The sequence below is a fragment of the Dermacentor albipictus genome, chromosome 1 (genome assembly GCF_038994185.2).
Source record: "Dermacentor albipictus isolate Rhodes 1998 colony chromosome 1, USDA_Dalb.pri_finalv2, whole genome shotgun sequence".
Classification (NCBI taxonomy): Eukaryota; Metazoa; Arthropoda; class Arachnida; order Ixodida; family Ixodidae; genus Dermacentor; species Dermacentor albipictus.
In genome coordinates, this window is record NC_091821.1 from 429915256 (window position 1) to 429938037 (window position 22782).

At 45.0% G+C, this 22782-nt stretch overlaps 1 protein-coding gene across 1 annotated transcript; it reads right to left on the minus strand.

The window, feature by feature from the left end:
- Window positions 1–348: 348 nt before the first annotated feature.
- On the minus strand, window positions 349–21673 carry LOC139054308 (uncharacterized). The gene is made up of 5 exons (XM_070531128.1): window positions 21637–21673; window positions 11674–11764; window positions 3193–3251; window positions 2144–2221; window positions 349–532 (listed from the first exon to the last, which is right to left on the minus strand). The coding sequence occupies exons 1-5, from the start codon at window positions 21671–21673 to the stop codon at window positions 399–401; spliced, it is 399 nt and encodes a 132-aa protein (XP_070387229.1). The 3' UTR covers window positions 349–398.
- Between the last annotated feature and the right edge of the window lie 1109 nt (window positions 21674–22782).

Below are 22782 nucleotides of genomic sequence, written 5' to 3' on the forward strand. Positions count from 1 at the left end.
CTCGTGCAAGGCGCGCATAGCAAGGTTTGACGCCATGCGCAACATCCGAAACGTTGTACTGCCTATGCCTATAGTACATGAGCACAACAGCCGCGGTTTTTCCGTTGGTCTCAGTGTTTTGCCGTGTAGTTGAGCATCGTCCCGCAGAGAAAGTAACGAACATCTGTTTGTTTAAAAATATGTTTAATAAGGCTTCGTTTTCCAATTCTTCCAATTTATGGAAGATTTTCTTTTGAGGACGTGGAGGACTCAAGGCTCGAAAATTGGAAGCACTGATAAACTTTAATTCTCTCCCTTTTTCTCTCTCTCGCACTTACATTGTTGTAGTGGCTGGCCAGTTAATAGAATCGTAAGGCGATTCGTAAGACAAGAATCGTAAGCTGATTCTATAGAGGTGTTCACGGTGTGCCCACGGAGCATTTGAACGTCAAGCATCTCAAGAACGAAAGAGATGAAGTTTGCTGAACCCTTTTCTTGAAGGCATTGACCTCAGATTGCGTCCACGAGGCCTTGTAAGTAACGTACCGCCACACTGCAACAGGAGAGAAGAAATGAAATTGGAAATCAGGTGTTATTCGTTTATCCGCATATTTGCATGTTTTAGCGGGCTATAGTACTCCCTAAAAAACAAGAACGGTTCACACATTCTCGTTATCCCTGCTGCTGGCAAGGTCGCCTTTGAGATCTTCTCTCTTCACTTCGCATGCCTTACAGCTGCTGGCGTTCCATTGAAGCAGGAACATTTTTATCAATATTTCCGGAACAAATAGTTCTCTCTCGCTCTTTACATTTTGCGCAGCCTTTAAAAACTTGGGTTTTGTCATCAATGTTATCTAGACTAGTGCTAATTCTTGTATAATTTAGTTGACCTATGTTTTGTGCCATTATTCTTTAGGCTAGCTTCTGTCATTGTTTGCGATGCTCTGCTCTCACTGAAGCCAGAAAGACAAAGTTTAGGCGAATCCGTGTGCTAACCATCATTCCGAGCCTGTCGCTCACTGGTTCGTCTTGCTGGCCGCCTGGCTGTCGCCTTGCTCGCTCTTTCGTTCGTTTGGGCTATTCGCTTATATTGACAATCATCGTCGATTGGTTCTGTATAACTTTTGTTTCTTTTTTGCACCATATAGACCATTTATACAGTGCGACATTATTACGTGCGCAGTGCCCTGTACAAACTGTGGTCGGTTTCTGCGCCATGCTGGCTTGGACGGGTGCTCCGGGATGGAAATTTATATACATTGTTCTCTCTAACGTGCCCTCTCGTAACATCTGCACCGTAGCTAATCTATAGGGTGGTATAAAAACAGTGCATAGTTTAAGAAACCCACAAGACGATCGTAACAACATGGATAGCGTTCTGCTATTCACTGACAAACATTGGAATTGTGCTATTCACAGACAATGCGCGACACTTATAATACGCAAACTGCGCAGGAACTGGGCAATATTACAAGGAAACGTATTGGGCGCAAACTTTATAAGTTATAAACGTAAACTCAACAGACCGAGAGGAAAGAGCAAAAGGTAATGTTGGGACGTAAAACGTTATAAAGACATGCAATTTCTGACGTGGGAGCCGCTGCCAAGAATTACCCAGGAAAAAACAACTTAGCTCTCCTATGCGGCACCCTGTTCGCTAACAGATGCAACGGATGTAACAGCTTTTATTTCCTCGAACAATAAAACCGCTGACTGCCCAAACTTTCCTCGACGTAAAAGAAAGCTGAGAAGGTGGTGTTTCAGCAACGTGCAGCGGCGACAAGTTTTCTGCGATGCAGTCAAGGGGACTTTGGCAGTTACACTGTGGCTACATTATTCTTTGAGACGCGCTGGATCACAGATGCACGCACGCCCACGCACACATGCACATGCGGAAATAAATGCGTTTACATAAAGTGTAGATACGGGAACGTGGAAAGGGTCTGTATTGTGAAAACACGCGAGAAAGATTTGGCTAAACGTAGCATTCGATTGTGAATTTCAGTTATCTGCCAGATTTTCTCTTAACTGCTGGTAGTCGCTTTTTCGTTTATGGTGGAAGTAACGGGAACAAAAAGCAGCACAATGTTACATATGTTACAAGTGAAGCAAATATCTCAAAGACAAAATTATGCTGAGCGATATCTCATTGATATTGTTATACCTGATCCATCTGGGTAACACTCGATCTGAACTAGGTACTTGCAGTTGTCAGTGTCCAGGATCACCGACCTAGTTTTCTCTGAAAGTAAAGGAAATGAAATTAGAATTTCATACCCAGGAAGTCACAATCAGTTATGCAGCATCTAAATATAAGAAGTAGACGCACTATACCGGCAGTTTTCTTGTTCGAGGTGCTTAAAAAATTGCATGGACCCCATAGCACAATTCACCCTGTACAGGTAGATTACCTGACGAAGCAGACTTTTCGTGCGCGACAATTTACAATGTCCAAGCATCTAATTAAAAACTGCTCACTCACTTTACTCTTCACTTTAAAGCACGTGCGGAGATTGTGAAATCGACGCCGAGGAGAGTGAATTCACGTCTACTTAGCAGTACGCCTAAAACTAGCAGTACTCTCAAGGTATCCGTACTTCAAATGTTCTAAAAACGCATTGTCGTTCCATTGAAAATCAAAGAAGTAAAAGATTGAAAAGAGAGATAACATTTATAACACTTGTTTCCCATGGTAACACGAACGTACGCACGCAGTCACGCACACCCTAATGAAGGAATAGAATAATTCTCGACCTTCTTAAGTGAGTTTCTTTTGTAATCGTCTTGAGAGTCATCCATCCATGAATCATCCGTTGAACTCAAGAAAAAGAAATGGGCATGGGCAGGACATTTAGTGAGGACGGAAGATAACCGATGGTCATTAAGGGTTACGGACTGGATTCCAAGGGAAGGGAAGCATAGCAGGGAGTGGCACAAAGTTAGGTGGGCGTATGAGATTAAGAAGTTCGCAGGGACGACATGGCCACAATTAGTACATGACCGGGGCAGTTGGTGAAGTATTGGAGAGGCCTTTGCCCTGCAGTGGACGTGACCAGGCTGATGATAATGATGATGATTAGAGTAGTCTATTCCCTCTTTTTTATTTATTACGTACTTTCCAACAAATCATACAGCAGCACACTTGTTCGCGAGCTTTCATTCTAGAAAGAGAAGCCAGGTTGAACCTAGTGAAATCGAACGAAGCTGCCTTACTTCCACTTCCGATGTCCCTCTCGAGGTAGTGTTTACCATTCACAGGAGCATAGGTGTAGCTGAAAAGAGATAAATAAATTGAGCAGATCCAACCTACATTTTGGAATCTATGTGAAGCGAAGTTTTCGTGAAGCCGTTACTGAAACGCTACAAATTCTGCCATTTCATTCATGCGTCTTTGGCGAGGAAAATGGCGCGCGCCCACGTGTTTGCGAGCGCCCATGCTACGCAATGGCACAACGCTTACATTGCCATGTATTTCATTCTTTTAATTTGATTATGATGATAACATTAAAGTCTTTACCACATACCCACTTACGGGGACTGGTCGAGAGTCGGGAAGATTTTACACTTGCGCTGAGCGAATAAATTAGAAATCCATAATTTTGATGAATAACTTAAAGCGAGTAAAATTGAATATGATTCAGTAAATAGCCATTCTAATAGACCACAGAGAAAGCAAGAAAATATGTATATATATTTAATAATAAAACGTGTTGTTAGTATTTATAAGTGAGGCAGTGAAAGAAGAATGAAATTAATAATGTGATTACAGTGAAATTGGTTATTTTCAACAATAAATTTTTGTCCAAGCACAAAAGCTCTGAAAGACAGCAACACTGGAGAGTTCAGTGGCACACCGTGCTGTCGCATTGTAATTTGCAATGTCCCTTTTCTCAGGGAACAAAAACGCGGGAAGGCCGGTAAGTAATAATCAATCGTATCTAATGTGTCGCAGAAATGGCACAAAGGGGAAATTGCCAGACCAGATTGGTGCTAGTACGGCTTTAGGGGTGGGACTCGACAGCGCAGTGTCGTTAATGCCACGTACCTCTGTCTGTCTCGAGTTGGAAAATGTCCTGCCCCAAGTGAATTGTAAGCGGTACAGTTCCTTGGAGTACGTTACATTTGATTTTGACTTCAAAAAGGGGTGCACCTCTGGAATCTGAGGGACGCAATGAAACCCGTCATGGGAGGGAGGGTAAACACAGGGCCTGCAATGGAAGCCTTGACGAAACTGTTCAAAAATATATGCCTCTGTGTCCAGGTGCCCATACTGATTGCAAACTCCGCAAATGACTTGCAGCGATTGAGTGTAAAGTTCTGAATATGTGCGACTCGCCGGCAGCAGGAAGAGAGGTGCACAATGATAAAGAGTCTGCGATTATTCCCGTGGTTGTCGTGGAAAGCTGTAGCTTACGCAATGCTAGGACAACAGGTAGCAATTCTGCCAGGAATATTGGAGTGTAGTCTGGGAGACAGAAAAAGCCCAATACAACGAAGATAATATAAAAGCCAACTCCGGCCTTTTTCCTTACACTGCGAAGCATCCGTTGCTATAATTACGTTTGTGTGAAGCTGATCCAAGTGATCCTGGAGTAAGCCATTAAGAATATGCCAGGGAAGCTCCTTTGCATTGTTGGGGTATATGTCGTCATAAGTAATAACCAATGACTTGGCGATACTGCTTACCGTGATTACGTCATTTATAAGTAAATTTAGAGGACTCTTTAACGATTGTGTTTTCATCACTGGTGATGTGTGAAAGCGAGGCCATGAGACTCCAAAAAATTGAGCTGGTCGATTGATGAAGATCGACCGGGACCTTAGTGGAGATTCACAGAGCCTTAGGAATGTTTGAACGGGGAGTATTTTAAGTCTCATTTCAAGGGAAAGTAGGCGTTATTCATTGTAGAACACGGCGTTTGCTACAAACTGGTAGCCTCAGACATAAGCGGAGCGCTTCCCGTTCTAGCAAAACTAGCGGACATAGCTTATAAGCAAAGGCGCCGGAGAATAACACATAGCCGACCTATAGTATAGGTCGGATATACAGCGGTAAATGACTATCAGTGTGTGATCTGTGCATGCCTCATTGATTATTGCTCACCCTTCTCAGTATCCCCATTGCACGGGAAGCTCTTGAAGTTACATGTTCAGTATGCTCATGCCAGTTAGTTTCCATCATAAATAATTCCAAGATACCGGATTTTTTCTCCTTGTGGAATAATTGAATGACGTTATTAAAGGGATATAATAAGTTGGTCTTGTAAAGGAAAGACCAGAACACCACTCGTATTTACATTATGGGACATGCGGATACCGTTCAGCCTTGCTTCTAGCTCGGATAAGTATTCATGTAAGTGCTCCTACAGTGTCAATATCACTTGCCGAAGCAAAAAACGCTATATCAGCGTAAACGTAAAATCAGCGCTATGTCATTATTACGCTATTACGCTATATCAGTGTAAAATTATAATGACAAGGAATGGAGCTAAGCAAGATATTGAATAAAGCGGGCATTAAACTTCGCCTTCCGTAACTACACCAGTTTGTCTGAATTTTCCGAATCAAATTTCACTTCGCACATAGTAAAAATCCCTGCCCCGCAAGAACTCGGCAGCCCACGTTACAGGTAATCCAACATCCTACATCCTCTCTATTAAAATAGGGTATTCCACTCTATCGTATGCTTTAGAACTTTCTAGTGTAACTAGAGCCACACCTTGTTTGTGGCAACGTGCCAACTGAATTCGGCTATCTAGGTGGACCTTCCTAGCCTAAATCCAATTAGGGAGGGTCTCAATAATTCTCTTGTGGTCACCAATTTAATTATACGCGCGTATATTAATATTTCTATTAGTTTTACAAAATTTAATGTCAGTGAACTAGGCCGAATATTGTCTAGATCGTACCCTTTGCTTTGGTCTTCAAGCAGTGGAATCACCTTCGCGAGTGTCCCACGCAGGAGGGATCCATGCATATTGTATACAATAATTTATGACACCTAACAAAACATTAGGAGCGCCTTCAAACAAAATTATAACTATCTTAGTAATGAGTACATCAGAACTTGCAGTTGCAGCTGGTAAACATGAAACAACGTAGGGCAATTCTGACAAAGAAATCTCTTCGAAATCTTCTATTATGCCCTGTCTATGAGGAGAGGGAGGACGACAGGTCTTGAATTGTGTCTCCAAACCTCTCGCAATCACGTCTAGATAGCTCTCTCATGGGTGGTCAAAATAATTGACTCCAGGTCCAAGGAGCGCGTAGTCATTGCTTGCGATCTTTAAAAAGTCGCAGTTTCGCCCGAAAGGCGAAGCATCGATTGCCATAGCAAATTAGTAGACAGTTATATAAAGTAAGGATAGTAGTTTTATTGGCCGTATAAACTTGGAAGCATTCGCTTACTGACTGAATTAACAAGCGTGGTGTAGCGCGCAGAGGCAAACATGAACACACCACACTCGATGACCGCGGACACTCGCTGTCAAAGCGCTGGCGTGAGAAAGCGCGGCAGCAGCAGCGAGCGAAGTGACAGCCATGCTGCCTATCGTTCGAACGCAAACAGCGGCGGGAAAACACGCACAAAAAGTATGAGCCGTCTGCAGATCGCTTTCAAGATACGGCACGCGTGACCGCGCGTCTCCGCGCAAAGTACGCAGTTGCTGGCGGAGTAAAAGCCACCGCCCGCCCCCCTCTCCCTCCCGCGCTGCCTCCCCACTTTCCTCCGTATATGGCGCGCGAGATGAAGCCGCGGTCGTCAATTGCCCTTGCGCCCGGTCGCGAAATGCGCAGTTGCTGCCGGAGTGACGAGAGTGACAGCTGCTCAGGGAACAGCAAAAGATAGAGAGGGGAGCTATCTGATGTTTCCCTCTCGACTGACGGCGATGACGTAACGTGGCGCTGCTCCTAGTTTCGGTCGCCGCTCGAGTGATCACCTTCAAATTGATCGCGACTGTACATATACCGACCGCAAGATGACCGGAATGAGGCCAAGAATGCTTCGCATCGGTACCTCGCGAACAAGGAAAATTCAATTTCGCAAAAATGCGTTTCTGGGCAACTGGAGCACAGTTTCTTCCACGGGTCATTGTTTTTCACGATGGCTGTACTTACGGTGTCATGCTGCAGCCAGCGCTCGAGTTTGTTGCGTAGCACGTGAACTCGCCTTTTGGCGATTTGTCGATGCTGTCGCGTTGACAGTAAGGGCACCCAGTTGGCGGAATCCAAATCGCGTACGCATTGGCGTTCAGACCACAGTTCATCATCTGCGCTTTGTTAGATTATGAATTAAGAACACGACAACGGACTGCAACAAGTTTAGCGAGTTTCACGAGAGTCATCGGTGGAATCACCGCGGAAAGGAAAGCTCGTTACGGGTTACGGTTCACCCGACTCAGAAAGCCGGCTTACTCGTCTCAACCCACCCCTGTCTGGCGCACTAATGTGACGCGCTTTCCTAGTGCATTAGCTCCGTTTACGAGAATACGCTGCGCTAGAAAGTTGACGGGATGTAGTGCGATGCGCCAGTTGGCGCTTTCATGTAAACGCCAGTACTGGCGCTACCTGTATCTGACGCTCAAGTCTCCATAATGAGTACGCCTTCATGCGTGCACGCAGTGTTTTTTAACATTCTAACTTAGTCTAACTTTCTAAGTTAGATGAATTACCATTATCATTATCATTATCATCGTCACTTGTATTCCTAGCTTGTTGAACGCCGAGATTGTCACAAAATCTGTACCGGAAAGTAAAGCTAAACATTTGCACGAATGCAGTGACTTCTGTAGTTCCGGCGAAGTTCCTCAATTGCAGAAAAACTGCTGAACAAAAAAGGGACCAAGTGACTTTAAATGCGACCTCAAAGTTTTAGAGCCTGCATTTTTGTACTTTGCGACCGAAAGAGCAGATAAAAAAATCACCAGCTCTTTCCTAAAGAAAGATGGTTGAACGCGGAGCTTTCCCCCAATGCAAACTGAATCAAAGTTCAAGTCCAACGACCGCGCAACGAACCCAAGAAATGCTAAGCGACCCGATGCTATGCGTATGTGATTTGATTGCTTGTTTCAGATTATTTTTTTCGACGTTGAAGTTGAATGAAGATAGATTTCGTTATGTTGCATAGCCTTTATTTTAGATCATGTAGCCGTTGATTGCACGCACACACACTTTCTGTCTCTGATAGTCAGGGAAGCTCAGTTAATCGCGACAGGGGTGGTGTCATGCCTATTAGACGCAACTTGCGCTTCCAGTGAACTTTGCGCGCATGCGCTACTCTTGCTGCGCTCGTCGCTTCGCGCCGTTATCAGGCACTGACCGGCCGCTCAGTCGACGCTTGCGCGGTACTGCGAATGTAAAATGTAGTGTTCTACGCAGATGTGTAAGTGGGCTTTCCAGCAGTGCGTTTTTGGCTCTCACGGACGAATCGGTGAGACATAAAAGCTTCGCTTTAAAAATCCTGGCTCTCCCGTAATCGAAAATGGCTACCGGAAAAGCAGATTGATTGGAGATGATACTAGCCACAATCTTTAAATGGGTGTAGTGCGTGTTCGCAACGGCACACCCCACCGCACTACACCGCACCATGTCATACTGTGCACTGGTTCATATGGACGCAATAGTTTCCTGTCAAAGACAGAACCTCACACAATGGAGCAATGGGAGGCACAGCTAACCAGTTCAGACCTGGCGGGACAACAGTCCTTTATAAAACAGGTCAAGCGGGCCGCCGAGGCCAGCAGGTATCTTGGACTAAAGGGTCTCCGACCACTGCACGTAAATCGTTTAAGTCAATAAAAGTTTCCTCACTAAAAGTATCTCTCTCATTGCATGTCTCGTCTCGGTCAAACAGCCATTCACGGCGCGCCGGACGCTGCCGGCGCACCGGAGCCGCCGCGGGACTCACGGACCGCTGGCGTTGAAAAGAGCACTCAACGCCAGAAGATGACAAGTGTATAGTTAGTGACCTGTATCTGCCTTTTGAACGTCGCTATTGCAAATGACGAATAAAACTTCACGCTACCAGAAGTTACAGCTTGAGTGATATCATAAACAAACATTAGGACAAATTCGGAAGCAATATTTTTTGTTACTTGCTTGTAATGTAACTAGCGTAAGTAATGCGGTCTTGTCTGGTTGCCCGAGTGATCGCGTTTCGTTTTCGTAATATGCCCCGCTTTTCTCGTTTGAGTGCCCGGATGACTGCTCTGGATTTTGGTTCAAGATCAGTTGAAGGTCGCTGACAACGGGAGCCACTCGCTTCTCATGCTTAAAAGCTAAGAGAACATGCATGCATTGAATCTTACAGCAGAAATTCGTTACCTTCTTAAATGTACTGCAGTCTGTAGGTGCACTATACATGTCCGTCCCACCTCGCGATACCTTTTCGCTAGAAATGACAAAGCGGCAATTCGTGGATGGAAAGTTTAGAATAGACTAGGCTTACGCCCGTAGTTCAGGAAGGCGGCCTTAACTCGAAGCCCATTCCTGACTTGTTCAAGTGGCCGCCCCGCCCCCCATGAACGCGCCCAAGGAAGGGCAATGAGCTCCATGGGCACGTTCACGCCAGGCGCTATATTCACCAAGTTAAGCGTGGGCTTCAAGTTAGGCCGAATTTCTAAATACGGGGGTTAGGCTCCTAAATTCAGAAGTGCTTCCACTAAACGCATTAGCAGGTACGGCCCATACCACTAAATGCACAGACGAAATGGCTTTAAGCCACGCAGAGATGGCGTGTACCGCAGTATATGCTGAGCAGCTTTCGCCTATGAAAAATGTTCCAAAAGACGTAGTCGGACGACTAACAGTTTTTTAGAACCCGAATTATGTTCCTATCGTACATACACTTATTTATATCTATATTTCTTTTTCGTTTGAATGTGCTTGGAAGCACTTTGTTTTGCTCATTACCACGCGCGAGAGGCAGCCAGAGCAAATCTAGAGCAACTTACTCGTTGTACACTCAAGGACTGCTGAAATTAACCTACCAAAGCCCCGCAGGGGCAGAGAGAGCAGGCGTGACTGCGCATTAATTTGTGCCATCTGGATACATCAAAAGTGCACTGAAAGCTGGGTGTACGGTCATCTTACCAAACTATGCTATATGCCCAGTCACCATGGCTGGGCATCAAACCTGCGACCTTGTGCTCTGTACGGCAGGACACTGTAGTTACGCTACACTGGTATATCGGCGAGATGACCTTTCAGTGGATGGCTGCATCATAAAAATGTGATTCAAGATGACCTGTCGTCACCCAATAACTAAATGATCCAACTTCGAATTCGAAAGTGGTGTAATGCCTCGAAAGTGAAGGTGAGGTTCCCCTGTTTGGGAAGGGAATGTGCTAGCTTCACTTTTGAATTTATAACCACTTTGCGATCCCCACACTCGCCACTCGCAGAAATAGAGACAGAAAAGTAAATGCAGTAACAGAAAAAAGCGTAAAAAATAAAAGAGAATCGGTGCCAGCAAATTCAAAGCGATTGGCACAGACGAACTCTTGCTATGTCACCGCATCGGTTGGGAGTCGTACTTTTACGTCTTTCTGACGGCTGGGTGAAAAGAAAAAAACTCACTCACGTGGCAAAACGTTTTAACTGTTCGAGCCAATGCGCTAAATTTAGACAGACATTAAATTACTGTGGACTACCCATCATAAAGAGGGCCTACAGATAGAGTAGCACGCTATGGCATAGAAGTTATGTAAACAGGGATGAAGGGCTTCGGAAAGGTTGACCAACCTTTCCGAGGCACTTTATTTCTTTGTATGTAACTTCTATATCACGTGGAGTACCTAAACAGTTTTGCCAGCGGCAAACTCTATCGCACATAAAGCAGGCGTTGCTAGTTCTTTCTTGACGAACTTCTTTGTTTGAAACATGTAAAAAACCGTTTCGAACAAATGATAATTATGCGCTTGTAAGTTTCTATTTTTAATCACCTAAGATGACATTGTTCTTTGTCTGTTTTCTTGTGCGCGCGTTTGTAAGAACGGATTATTGAGGTGGACAATCAGTGGCACAATATCTAAATTCGGCTGTACAGGGGCGTGACTGAAGCTGTAGTCGACTCACCCGGTACCATTACATAGTTTGAAGGTAATGGAGAATCAGCAATGACAGAGATGTAATTAAGACATAAACGCTGAATAGCGGTTACCTTCGTCAGGTCGAATGTCTTTAGCGGGCTCGCATCGCAGGCGCTGTCGTATGTGTCCGTGCTAGCCGCGAGTAATGCATGGATGAATATTGCCGTAAGGTGAACGGCGGTGCTGGCAGGCATGATATTGATCTCTTATCTTTCTTGCGCTTTCAAATAATACGAATGTGCTCTGCGGCTGACGTCTGTTTCTGAAACGTCCGTCCCCACAGGTCCCTATATATGAAGTCCTGCGATCACGTGGTGACAACTCATTTGACCTTCGCTGCGATGCTTCTATACTGGTGCATAGCATAATGAATTAAAGCATGATAATAGAGAAACAGGAACAGTGAACGCAGAAAAGCAACGATCGCACATAAAAAAAAAAGAAAAGCGCTGAAGGTTTCAAGTTTGTGCAACGTCGCTCCGCTTTCTACAATCAAAGCACCTTCAAAAGCACCGACGAAAACGAACAGTGCGCAAGCTCACAAATATCAGTATGCCTATGGGCGAAGTATAAAAGGAAAATAATGATATTTGAATCACATACTTACACGTACGTATGAAGGTGAGCTGCGCCAAACAGGAAAACTTGAATCGGCTTCATTGCAATGGGTGCTGCGCTCCTCCTACTGCGTGCCACATCTGTTTGCAGGTGTCGACAAAGAAAAACTCAGCAAGCTACCAATTTTTCTGCGGTGAAAACAGGTATATTGCTTTGTGGTTGTTGTAATATCGAATGCTATGCGCTGCCTGATATTTAAAGGGGATGTGAGAGGTACCGTAATGCTACCATCGGTTTTGTTTTCAAGCACTACAGTAGCATTATGTGGCTTTCCTACTGCGGTTGCCCGAAAACTCACTTTATATATGACACAGTTCTAAAGGACTTCTTTTTTGCATGATTTCTTTTACTATAAAAGACAATATTTAAAGCTGTATTGGTATACCTTATTCATACTTCAGTGTACTAAGCAGTTAAGCATTGGTGCCTTCCAAAGAAGGACTTTGCGAGGGTTGGGGAATGTCATAAGCGCTTGTCCTCCAAAGTGAATGTGTGTTTCGACTAAAACGTACTTGCACGTTGATACTCCACGTGGCATAAAGTGTAATATCAAGAGCCAACAACTCCCGAAGCTATAACTCGTCTTGGTTTATTATGCGTACAGCACTTTAGGCCTCTGAATCGAAGAAAGTGGAGGTACAGGAGGCCTACTTTGCTTCGACGGTGCTAATTAGGCCCTTATCGTAGTCAAATGAAATGCGAACAAGATGCAGACAATTGTTTTTGTAATTCGCCTCGGTTGCTAGGCGCACTAATGTGGAAATGAATTGAAATATAAGCATGAAGTCCCGTTTCATGTAGATGTTTCAAGAGCGACTTATGAAATGTATTGCCCGTGAGTCACCGTTCATGTACTTCAGGCTGGTAACTTCTCATCTTCACACCATTGAACACGCAATGATGGACTTCGTTCGGTTCAAAGCACGTCCAAAGCAGTTGGTGGGCAGGCGCTGCAAACGGAGAAGTGGAGCACTTCGGACAATGGACGTTGCCTTCACATGGTTGAACCTATGGTTGTAACTTACAAGTGATGACTCGTTGTTTTGTTTCCGATTTCGCTTGAAGTCAATACTGTGTTCGTAACCGTGGTGCACGCGCATACGTTACGCCCATGATGTTGTGTGAGCCTGGATATGTTATTAAAATCTGTACAGGATGATGAGCAAGGACGCGCAGCTTCAGCCATATTTCTTTGCGTGTTTATCGTCTCTTGACGATCATGGGCCGTTAGCTTAGAACGCAACTGCGCTCAAACGCAGGAGGATGCCTAATGATGACACAGCAGTAGGTGTCAGAGAATTCAGATGTTCTCGACATCACTGTGAGTTACAGCGCACACCGGGACAAAGAACCGGAAATACCGAAGAGCTGACTTCGCATTAACATGGAATACCAATTAGTGCAGTTTCAAATCTTGTAGCAGTTCTCAAAGCGTCACTACAGAACATCCTTGGTCAGTATGGCACGTTACGCAAGTGCAGATTAACTAAAATGCTTGACAACCTGCTCCGATCAGCGCTGAAGCGAGAGAACAGCCTTGCGAGGGTCCACGGGCGCTCGTGTTTGAGGTTGGCGCCGCGAGAACCATACGGTGTTGCGGAATGAATGAATTAATTAAAAACTTTATTTAGCCCTCTCTAAAAGGAATGGCGCAGTGGGACAAAGGGGGGCGAGAGGAACTACTTGAAGTAAGCCTCGTCTACCCTCTCAGCGCTATCCAAGAGGACTTCTTGAAGCTCGGGCCTCGAGCTGCGCAAGGCAGCCTGCTACTGCTCCTCACTAGACATTTATTGTTTGAGGAAAGAGGATGTGCACCCCCACTTATTGTGGTCTAAGTCTGCTCTGCGAGAGACGCAGAATTTACAAGCGGCAGAAAGGTAAATGGAGGGATGGATGCGGTGGAGGATCTAAGGGGAAGGAAAGGTGCTAGTTTCCAGCAGTCGCCATAGAACTTCGCACCTGCGCAGGGATTTACGCATGAGCGGTGGAAAGGTTAAACGATGTAATCGGTTGTGTGTGCAGATGTAGATAATAAGTGGATTCCGTACTGTAAACTGCGCCTCCTCCGTAGCGAGGTTCGACACATCCGATGCTTGCGTGGGGCACATCGGGCACTGACATGAGCTGCATCGTTCACGGCAAGGCCCGCATGCGTGGTAGTCCAGTCTAATGCTACAGTTTGATGGAAAGCATGGGCCAAAAGGAGGGAAAGGGCTGGTCTAGAGTCCCTGCCGGCTCCGAAGTTATGTATGGCTGTTTTGGAGTCGGTAACGATAACTAATGAATTTGGGATTGTGACGTCCAGAGCCTCCTCCTCCGCCTCCTCCGAGGAAGAGCCAGGAATGGAGGCGGCCGCAGCGACCTCGCAGTGACAGTTGTCTCATATCGCATAATGATTCCTGTTACCATAATCGGCGTCATAAGCATACAGCACGTCTCCTAAGGAGGTGATTTTTTTTGTAGAGCCTTTGCTCTCTGCCTCCTGCACTGTTTGTGCTACATAGGGTGCATGTGTTTAGGAAGTGGGAGAATGTAGAGGTTCTCGCGTATGTGGCGTGGAATGGTGCATTTATTGTTGATGATGGGTGCCGTAGTTATAGGAAGAGTTTTGCGGCCTGTCATGGTGTTAGAAAGTCTGCTATACTGGGGTGTGATATGGGCTTCTGTGAGTTCAGTAAGTGTGTTGAAGGGGCCAGTATAAGCATGATCCTTTCAGTGGAGGTCAGTATGGGGACTCCACAGAGCGAACTTATATATCTTGCGTAAAAAAGTGCCGATCTCATCTGATTATGATTTAAGACAATGTAAATAGGGTGTTGCGAATGTAATCTTGCTGATACGAAAGCGGGGACCAAGTGGAGGAGGTCCGCCTCCTTTCGTCCGCCATGTTCATTGGAGACCCGCCCTAGAAGGTGCAGGGTGGGACGAACTGTGGTGTGAAGTGTATGTAGGGCGTATGTGTTGAGCCGGTTGCTTTGAATGCGTGAACTAAGCACCTGGGGCCCTTGCACTCTAGTAACAGGGATAGAGTTCAGGACGAGCTGTATACTAGATATGCGTTTTTCGGCTCCCCGGTGGGATGACAGGAAAAGTAGCTAGGGTTTTTGAGGGGAGTATCTGAGATTCATGGCCCCTGCATGACCAACGACCCTGTTGGCTGTGGCCTGCAGAGTGCCTTGAATCTCACCATCGGATCTGTCAGTCGTCCAAACAGTGATGTCGGCGCAGAGCGAAAACTTGAGATCAAGAATAGATATCAGTGCTCGCGCCAACGGTATCAGAGAGAGATTAAAAAGGAAAGGAGAGAGCACTGAGCCTTTGGCGTGCTCTAGTTGCCCAAAGCGTACAAGGGAGATTGCTCTGCGCTTATGTGTATGGTTGCGGTACGGTGGCCTGAGAAGGTACCTGTGTAGTCTCACGTCTTTCCGCCAACTCCTGTGAGATTAAGCTCTCGCATTATAAGGGAAAATGAGACATCCACCCAATCGTAGCGATTGCTACAAAGGAAACCTATACGCGTTCCTCGAAAAAAACTTTGCAGTTGAAGAAAACCCCGTCCTGGTCCGGGACACAAACCCGGGAGCACCACCTATCCGGGGTAGCCGCTCTACCATCTGAGCTAACCAGGTGGCTAGCAGATGGCAGAGCGAAGTCGAATTTGTCAACAACTCGAAGCAAAGACAAGAGTTTGACGTTAGTTTGACGCCTGGTTAGCTCAGATGGTAGAGCGGCTGCCTCAGATAGGCGGTGGTCCCGGGTTTGAGTCCCGGACCAGGACGAATTTTTTTTCAACTGCGAAGCTTTTCTTTCGAGGAACCCGTATGGGTTTCCTTTGTACCAAGTGCTACGATTGGGTGGATGTCTCATTTTCCCTTAATAGTTACTTCACTACACCTTGCAGGTTTCCGCAGAACTATTACGTTTAAGCTCTCGGAGAATGGCAAAATGTGAAACGTTATTGAAGGCTACGTGGAGGTCCAGATTCATAATTGCTTGCGTATCCAGGCTGCTGTTGGGTGTAATGATGTCACGCTTCCTTCGAAGCACGACATAATTTTTTTAATTTGAAGTTTATTTTTTCTTTCCTTGATACAGAAAGAGGAAACATGAGCTAAAGGCCATGTGGCCTGACAGAGGCTCTTGCTTATAATATTCAATGCAGGAAAAAAGCAAATATAGCACAAGAATGAGTGAGTGCACGCGAGGTAAAAAATACAAAGAAAAAAATAGTTTGTACATTGTACAATTACTACACGAAAATACATTCTATGCTTCAAATCTTTTTGTTTTCTTGTACATTCCAATTACAGCGCAGATTAAAAAATACGTATATAGTGCATAAAATGTTAGCACAATAGCATTTTCTTGATGAGTAATTTGATAATGTAAAATAAATGTTTTTACACATTGTTTCAAATGAGGTGCATAAAATTAATTTTTTTCTACGATGTTTAGTGGCCTAGGTATTTGATAATTTAGAACCCGACGTCTGTAGTCGGCACGCATAAGTGGTATTGCTCTGATTTGGTTACGTAATCGGTATTGAGGAGAAGTGGGTAGGCTTTCAACATGGAGTCTGGGTTTTCTATATGCAAGAGTAATCTATAATAAGAAGCTTGATTTGCTCGGATCAACGAATGTTTTCCAGAAAGTTTATGCATGGGCAAGTCACGCGGCCTACCATGATTGTTTTTAAGAGACCCCACGTGATTGCTCAGTGGCTATGGTGTTGGGCTGCTGAGCACGAGGTCGCGGGATCGAATCCCTGCCACGGCGGCCGCATTTCATCATCATCATCATCATCATCATCATCATCATCAGCCTGGTTTCGCCCACTGCAGGGCAAAGGCCTCTCCCATACTTCTCCAACTACCCCGGTCATGTACTAATTGTGGCCATGTTGTCCCTGCAAACTTCTTAATCTCATCCGCCCACCTAACTTTATGCCGGCTCCTGCTACGCTTCCCTTCCCTTGGAATCCAGTCCGTAACCCTTAATGACCATCAGTTATCTTCCTCCTCATCACATGTCCTGCACATGCCCATTTCTTTTTCTTGATTTCAACTAAGATGTCATTAAATGGCGTTTTTTTCTCTCACCCAATCCGCTCTTTTCTTATCCCTTAACGTTACACCTATAATTTTTCTTTCTATAGCTCGTTGCGTCGTCCTAAATTTAAGCAGAACCCTTTTCGTAAGCCTCCAGGTTTCTGCTCCATACGAGAGTATTGGTAAGACAAAGGATACCAATACAAAAGAAAAGTCTTACTTACAAAGTAAGTAAGACTTTTCTCTTGGAGGGCTAATGGCAACCTAATGTTCATGATCTGAGAATGCCTGCCAAACGCGCCTCAGCCCATTCTTATTCTTCTGATTATTTCAGTCTCATGATCCGGATCTGCGGTCACTACGTGTCCTAAGTAGATGTATTCCCTTATCACTTCCAGTGCCTCGCTACCTATCGTAAACTGCTGTTTTCTTCCGAGACTGTTAAACATTACTTTGGTTTTCTGCAGATCAATTTTGAGACTCACCCTTCTGCTTTGCCTCTCCAGGTCAGTGAGCATGCATTACAATTGGTCCCCTGAGTTACTGAGCAAGGCAATATCATCAGCGAATCGCAAGTCACTAAGGTATACTCCATTAACTTTCATCCCCAATTCTTCCCAATCCCTGAATACCTCCTGTAAATACGCTGTGAATAGCATTGGACAGATCGTATCTCCCTGCCTTACGCCTTTCTTTAGTGGGATTTTGTTGATTTCCTTATGGAGGACTACGGTGGCTGTGGAGCCGCTATAGATATCTTTCAGTATTTTTACATACGGCTCGTCTACACCCTCATTCCATAATGCCTCCATGTTGCTGAGGTTTGACTGAATCGAGCGCTTTCTCGTAAACAATGAAAGCTATATATAGGGTTGGTTATATTCTGCAAATTTCTCTATCACCTGATTGATAGTGTGAATATGGTCTATTGTTGAGTAGCCTTTACGGTATCCTGCCTGGTCCTTTGGTTGACAGAAGTCTAAGGTGTTCGTGATTCTATTTGCCATTATCTTAGTAAATACTTTGTAGGCAACGGACAGTAAGCTGATCGGTCTATAATTTTTCAAGTCTTTGGTGTCCCTTTTCTTATGGAGTAGGATTACGTTAGCGTTTTTCCAAGATTCCGGTACGCTCGAAATCATGAGGCATTGCGTATAGAGGGTGGCCAGTTTTTCTGGCCACCCTATATAAGTGTAGAATGCGTCCAGTAGAAAAACTGGCCGCATTTCGATGGGGGCGAAAGGCGAAAACACCCGTCTACTTAGGTTAAGGTGCACGTTAAGGAACCCCAAGTGGTCGAAATTTCCGAAGTCCTCCATTACCGCGTGCCTCATAATCAGAGAGTGGTTTTGGCACGTAAAACCCCATAATCATCTTGTTTATAAAAATTCGGACTACTCGTTCTTGCAGGTTTATTAACTTCTCATAGTTTCTGCTGCGGTTGTTCCCCAAATCAAGGCACAGTAAGTTAGCTTCGAGTAAAAAGGCGCATATTATATTGCTTTCTTTAGCCACACTGGTATTAGGTCCCCACTTTCATACATACCGCCTAGTGCTTTTCTAAGTTCATTGCTCAGCTTGTTTCCATGATTCTCCCAGGAGTTCTCCTGAAACCTTACCCCGAAAATCTTTTGCTTTCTTACTTGTTCTAGCCGCTTTGTTTTAAATGGTGTAATTACATTAGCAAGCAATGGTTTATTTACCGGTTTAAATATTATACACTTGCATCGTTTTATTGACATTCAGTTATGGTTTGTTTATGTACAGCCATTTAGATAAAAAATTAATCACTTGTTTCTTTTTCTAAGCATCGCAGGAAAAAAATTAGCAAATGAAAGGTTAGTATCATCCGCATACATGATGATATTAGGTCACTAAGAAATGTTAGGAAGGTCACTAATATAAAGGTTAAATAATGCAGGACCAAGTATGGATCCTTGTGGCACGCCAGTCTGTATTTGAGAAATCAGCAAGTCACCTGATTAAAAGAAACAAACTGGTAACGATTCGTTATGTAAATCCCCGTTACATATAATGCCGTACCACGTATACTGTGGTCATAAACTTTGAACAGAAGTATAACTAGATTTACACTGTCAAACGCCTTACGCAGGTCCAGATGGCATGGATTGGCATGCGATAGATTTTTGAAAACCCACCATTTGTGTTGGATGAAGATTGTCGTTTTCCATAAAGTTACTGAGTCGGTTGAGGATGACGTCTGCAAGTGTCTTGCAGAGACAATGGGTTAGTGATGTAGGTCGGAGATTTGAAGTGCTAAGTGGGTTGTTTGGCTTTGGCATGAAAATTACCCTGGCTTCTTTCCACGAACTAGGGAGGGTGCCACAGTTGATATATATATATATATATATATATATATATATATATATATATATATATCCTTACCTTTTATACAGTTTGCTATTAAGAGAGGTGTAAACCAGTATAGTAACTTTTCATTATGCAAAAAAGGTGAGGCTTGCAGACAGGACACAAGAGTAGAGAAGTGGACAACACGAACGTCGCTTCACCTTTTTTGTATAATGAATCCTTACCAACTAGCTTAGTTGTTGTTGTTGTTGTTGTTGTTGTTGTTGTTGTTGTCCTGAATGGCCGTGGCACATACCCGCAGTGGGGGATTCGCCAAGAATCGGGCGGTTTAATTAGGTGCCTAAAATAATAATGATAACAAGGGAGTTAACAATTTGGGCGTGTGAGTTTAAAAGTAAACGTTTTGTGTTTGGAGAAAAAAGGAAATAATCAGATGAAAACCGGGTATAAGATAATAATAATAATAACAATAATAATTAATAAAAGATAAGAAATAAAAGAAAGCTATGGTTGGGAGGGAGAACGATCAATCTAACATGGAAATCGATTAGTTTCAATGAGGTAATTTTGGATCGCCAAGCAAACATTTCTGTTGCTGAACCCAACAATGGAGGCTCCAAAAGATAGGATCACAGGCACTGATAAAGTCAGACCAATAGAGCGAAGCGGGATTTCAAGTAGTCGTTTTCTTATAATAGAAAAACGTCTGCAAGACAACAAGAAATGGTCGATTGTCTCCGCTTCGCCACAGAATGAGCATAATGGTGAGGGGACCAGACCAGACCTGTGGAGGTAGAAGTTCAATGCAGGTATACGGCAGCGCAGCTTCGTGATGGACACTTCAATTTTCCGTGTTCGGCAAAAATCTCTGTTCCAAGGGTGCAGGAGATGTCCGTAATCCACAGAGTTAGTAATTGCGGAGCCTGATACTGACTGTATAGTGATACTCCTGCGAAATCTAGCTGCAGTTACATAAGCAGTCAAAGGGCAGCAAGGAAGAATCTGGCCACTTATCGATGCCTTGGCTAGAGAGTCTGCAATTTCATTAATGATTAGTCCTTTATGGCCGGGCACCCAAATCAAACGCACGCTTCTCAAGTAACCAGGTACCAATGATTGAAATGTCCTTATCACGCGAGAATCACTAGAAGGAGTAAGGGATGAGCACAATGATAAAGAATCAGTAACTATCACGGCTGACGTAATTGATGGTTCTAATTTGCGTAATGCCAGCACCAAGGCCATGAATTCGGTTAAAAAAATCGGTATGAAATCTGGCAGCCGAAGAGAAAATGTCCAATCGAGAATCGGGGAAAATATTCCTACACCTGACTTTTCTTCACATTGTGAAGCATCTGTAGAAATTACAACGTTTGTTTGAAGGTTGTTCAGATGGTCTTGTAATATACCGTCTAGAATACGGTGTGGAAGTAATTTTGCATTATTAGGAAAGATGTCATCAAATTGAATATCCGTGGCAACAGCTCTGTCGGTAATAGGAAGAACATCGCATATGCGCACGCCCAAAGAGTCAAGTAATTTTTGCACGAATATAATTTGCGGGTTATGTAGGCGCGGCCAGATGACACCGAAAAACAACGCAGGTTGTGAAATAAAGATTATTTGGGAATGACGCAGTGTTGATTCGTAAATCCTTAAGAACGTCTGCACCGTCAAAAGCCGGAACCTGCACGAGAGTGGCGGAACACGGGATTCTAGATAAAGAATAGAATTTGCAACAAATTTAGGAAGACCTAAACACAGACGTAATTCTGTACATTCTGTAACGTTTTTTATAAATCTTATGGTGCCACCACATGTTCTTGAACTACCGAAGGGAGGCTGGGTCTTCGTCAGGTGTTGCGCAACACCTTTAGCCCAATCTCTCTCGGTCCTAAGTATATACTGTGAAAAGAAATTATATATATATATATATATATATATATATATATATATACATATATATATTGTAAGTTGTACGCATTTATGCGGACTTCCTGTTCATCAGTACAAAGTCATCATCGATCATCGGCTCGTGTTGGTTTCTACATCGGCGCAATTTTTCCTTCTTGGAATAAAGCGTCTCGACTGTGGTATTTCATGTGGTGGAGGAGCTTTAAGATCCCTTCGACCTCAATCCACTTCACGATCTCTCCTGGAGCTACGTTCGGGACGCTGCTAACACCAAGAGGCCGCCATGTCGCAAGACCAGACCGCAGCGTCCACCATTTCGGTTCAAGTGCCAGCCACCCCCACTCCCAGCCCTGCCAACAACCGGCATCGCGATCCTGAAATCTTCTCTGTCTTGCCTGCTGAGGACGTTGAAGACTGGCTCGACAACTACGATCGTGTCAGCGAATACAACAACTGGAACGAGACATCGAGGTTAAACAACGTACCATTTTACGTCTCTCAAGTAGCCAAGACATGGTTCGTGAATCACAGAGAGACTTCCGTGATTGGCCGTCTTTCAGGGAGCAGCTACGGCGGGTTTTCGGCAAACCCACGGTTCGTTCGGAAGTTGCGATAAAGAGGCTGTCTGAGCGCGTCCAGCATTATGGCGACTCGTATACCTCGTACATTGAGGACATCCTCGGGCTTTGCCGCCATGACGACAGTGCCATGCCAGACCCTGACAGCGGACGACACCTTCTTAAGCGCATAGGATCTACTGCCTTCAACGCGCTCGCCGCTCAAGACCCTTCGACGGTGTCGGACGTCGTCTCCGTCTGTCAGCGCCTCGACGCCCTACAATCAATCCACTTGCAACCGGACTATTCCGACAACCCCCTGGCAAGCAGTATTGAGCTCCGGTCTATAATTCGAGCCATAATTCGCTGGGAATTGCAAGCGCATGGCTCATCCCCTTGCTGCAGCGCTCACGTCCAACCAGCTTCTACTGACCTGCGCGGCATTATTAAGGAGGAATTGGCCTCCCTGCAGAACGCCCACCATACCGACGCTTCTCCTTGCTCACAACCGGCTTCTTACGCCCAGGTTGCTGCAATGTCAGCCGCGCCGTCTCCAATCACACCACCTGCGCCTGTTCACGATCACCTGGCACCTTTAGCCGCCCGAGCTCCGAACCCGCCTTACTATTCTGCCTGGCGTCCGTCGAGGCCTATCTGCTATTACTTCCGTTTTCGAGGACATATCTCCCGGTTTTGCCGACGCTGCCACCAAGACGAACGTCATGGTTACGCTGCCTTTGAACGCGATGAGCCACCTCCTCGCGTCTACCGCACTTATGACGATAATCCTCCCGTTCGCCGATCTCCATCTCCGGCCGACTTCGCCAACACCGCACACAACACACGTGCCTCGAGACGCCGCTCCCCATCGCCGCTCCGACGTTCTCTTTCGCCACTTCCACCTGTCTTCCAACTCCATGTCCAGCGACCGGAAAACTAACCAGTGCAGTTTTTGGAGGGAAAACTGCATCGCCGCGAAATGCTCCAAGTCCTCCTGAAAGTCCTTCGAACATGTTATTGGTGTCTGTGGAGGGTGTGCGTTTGTTAACTCTGACCGACACGGGAACTACTATACCTGTTATGCGTGCGGACCTGTGCTCTCGTCTGCGAAAAGTGAAGACGCCTTATATTGGATGACCCCTGATTGCTGCTAATGGAGCAATCATTCGACCATCAGCCCAATGTACAGCACGTGTCTTCATTGATGGTATCCGTCATCACATTAAGTTCGCGATTTTATTCCCGTGC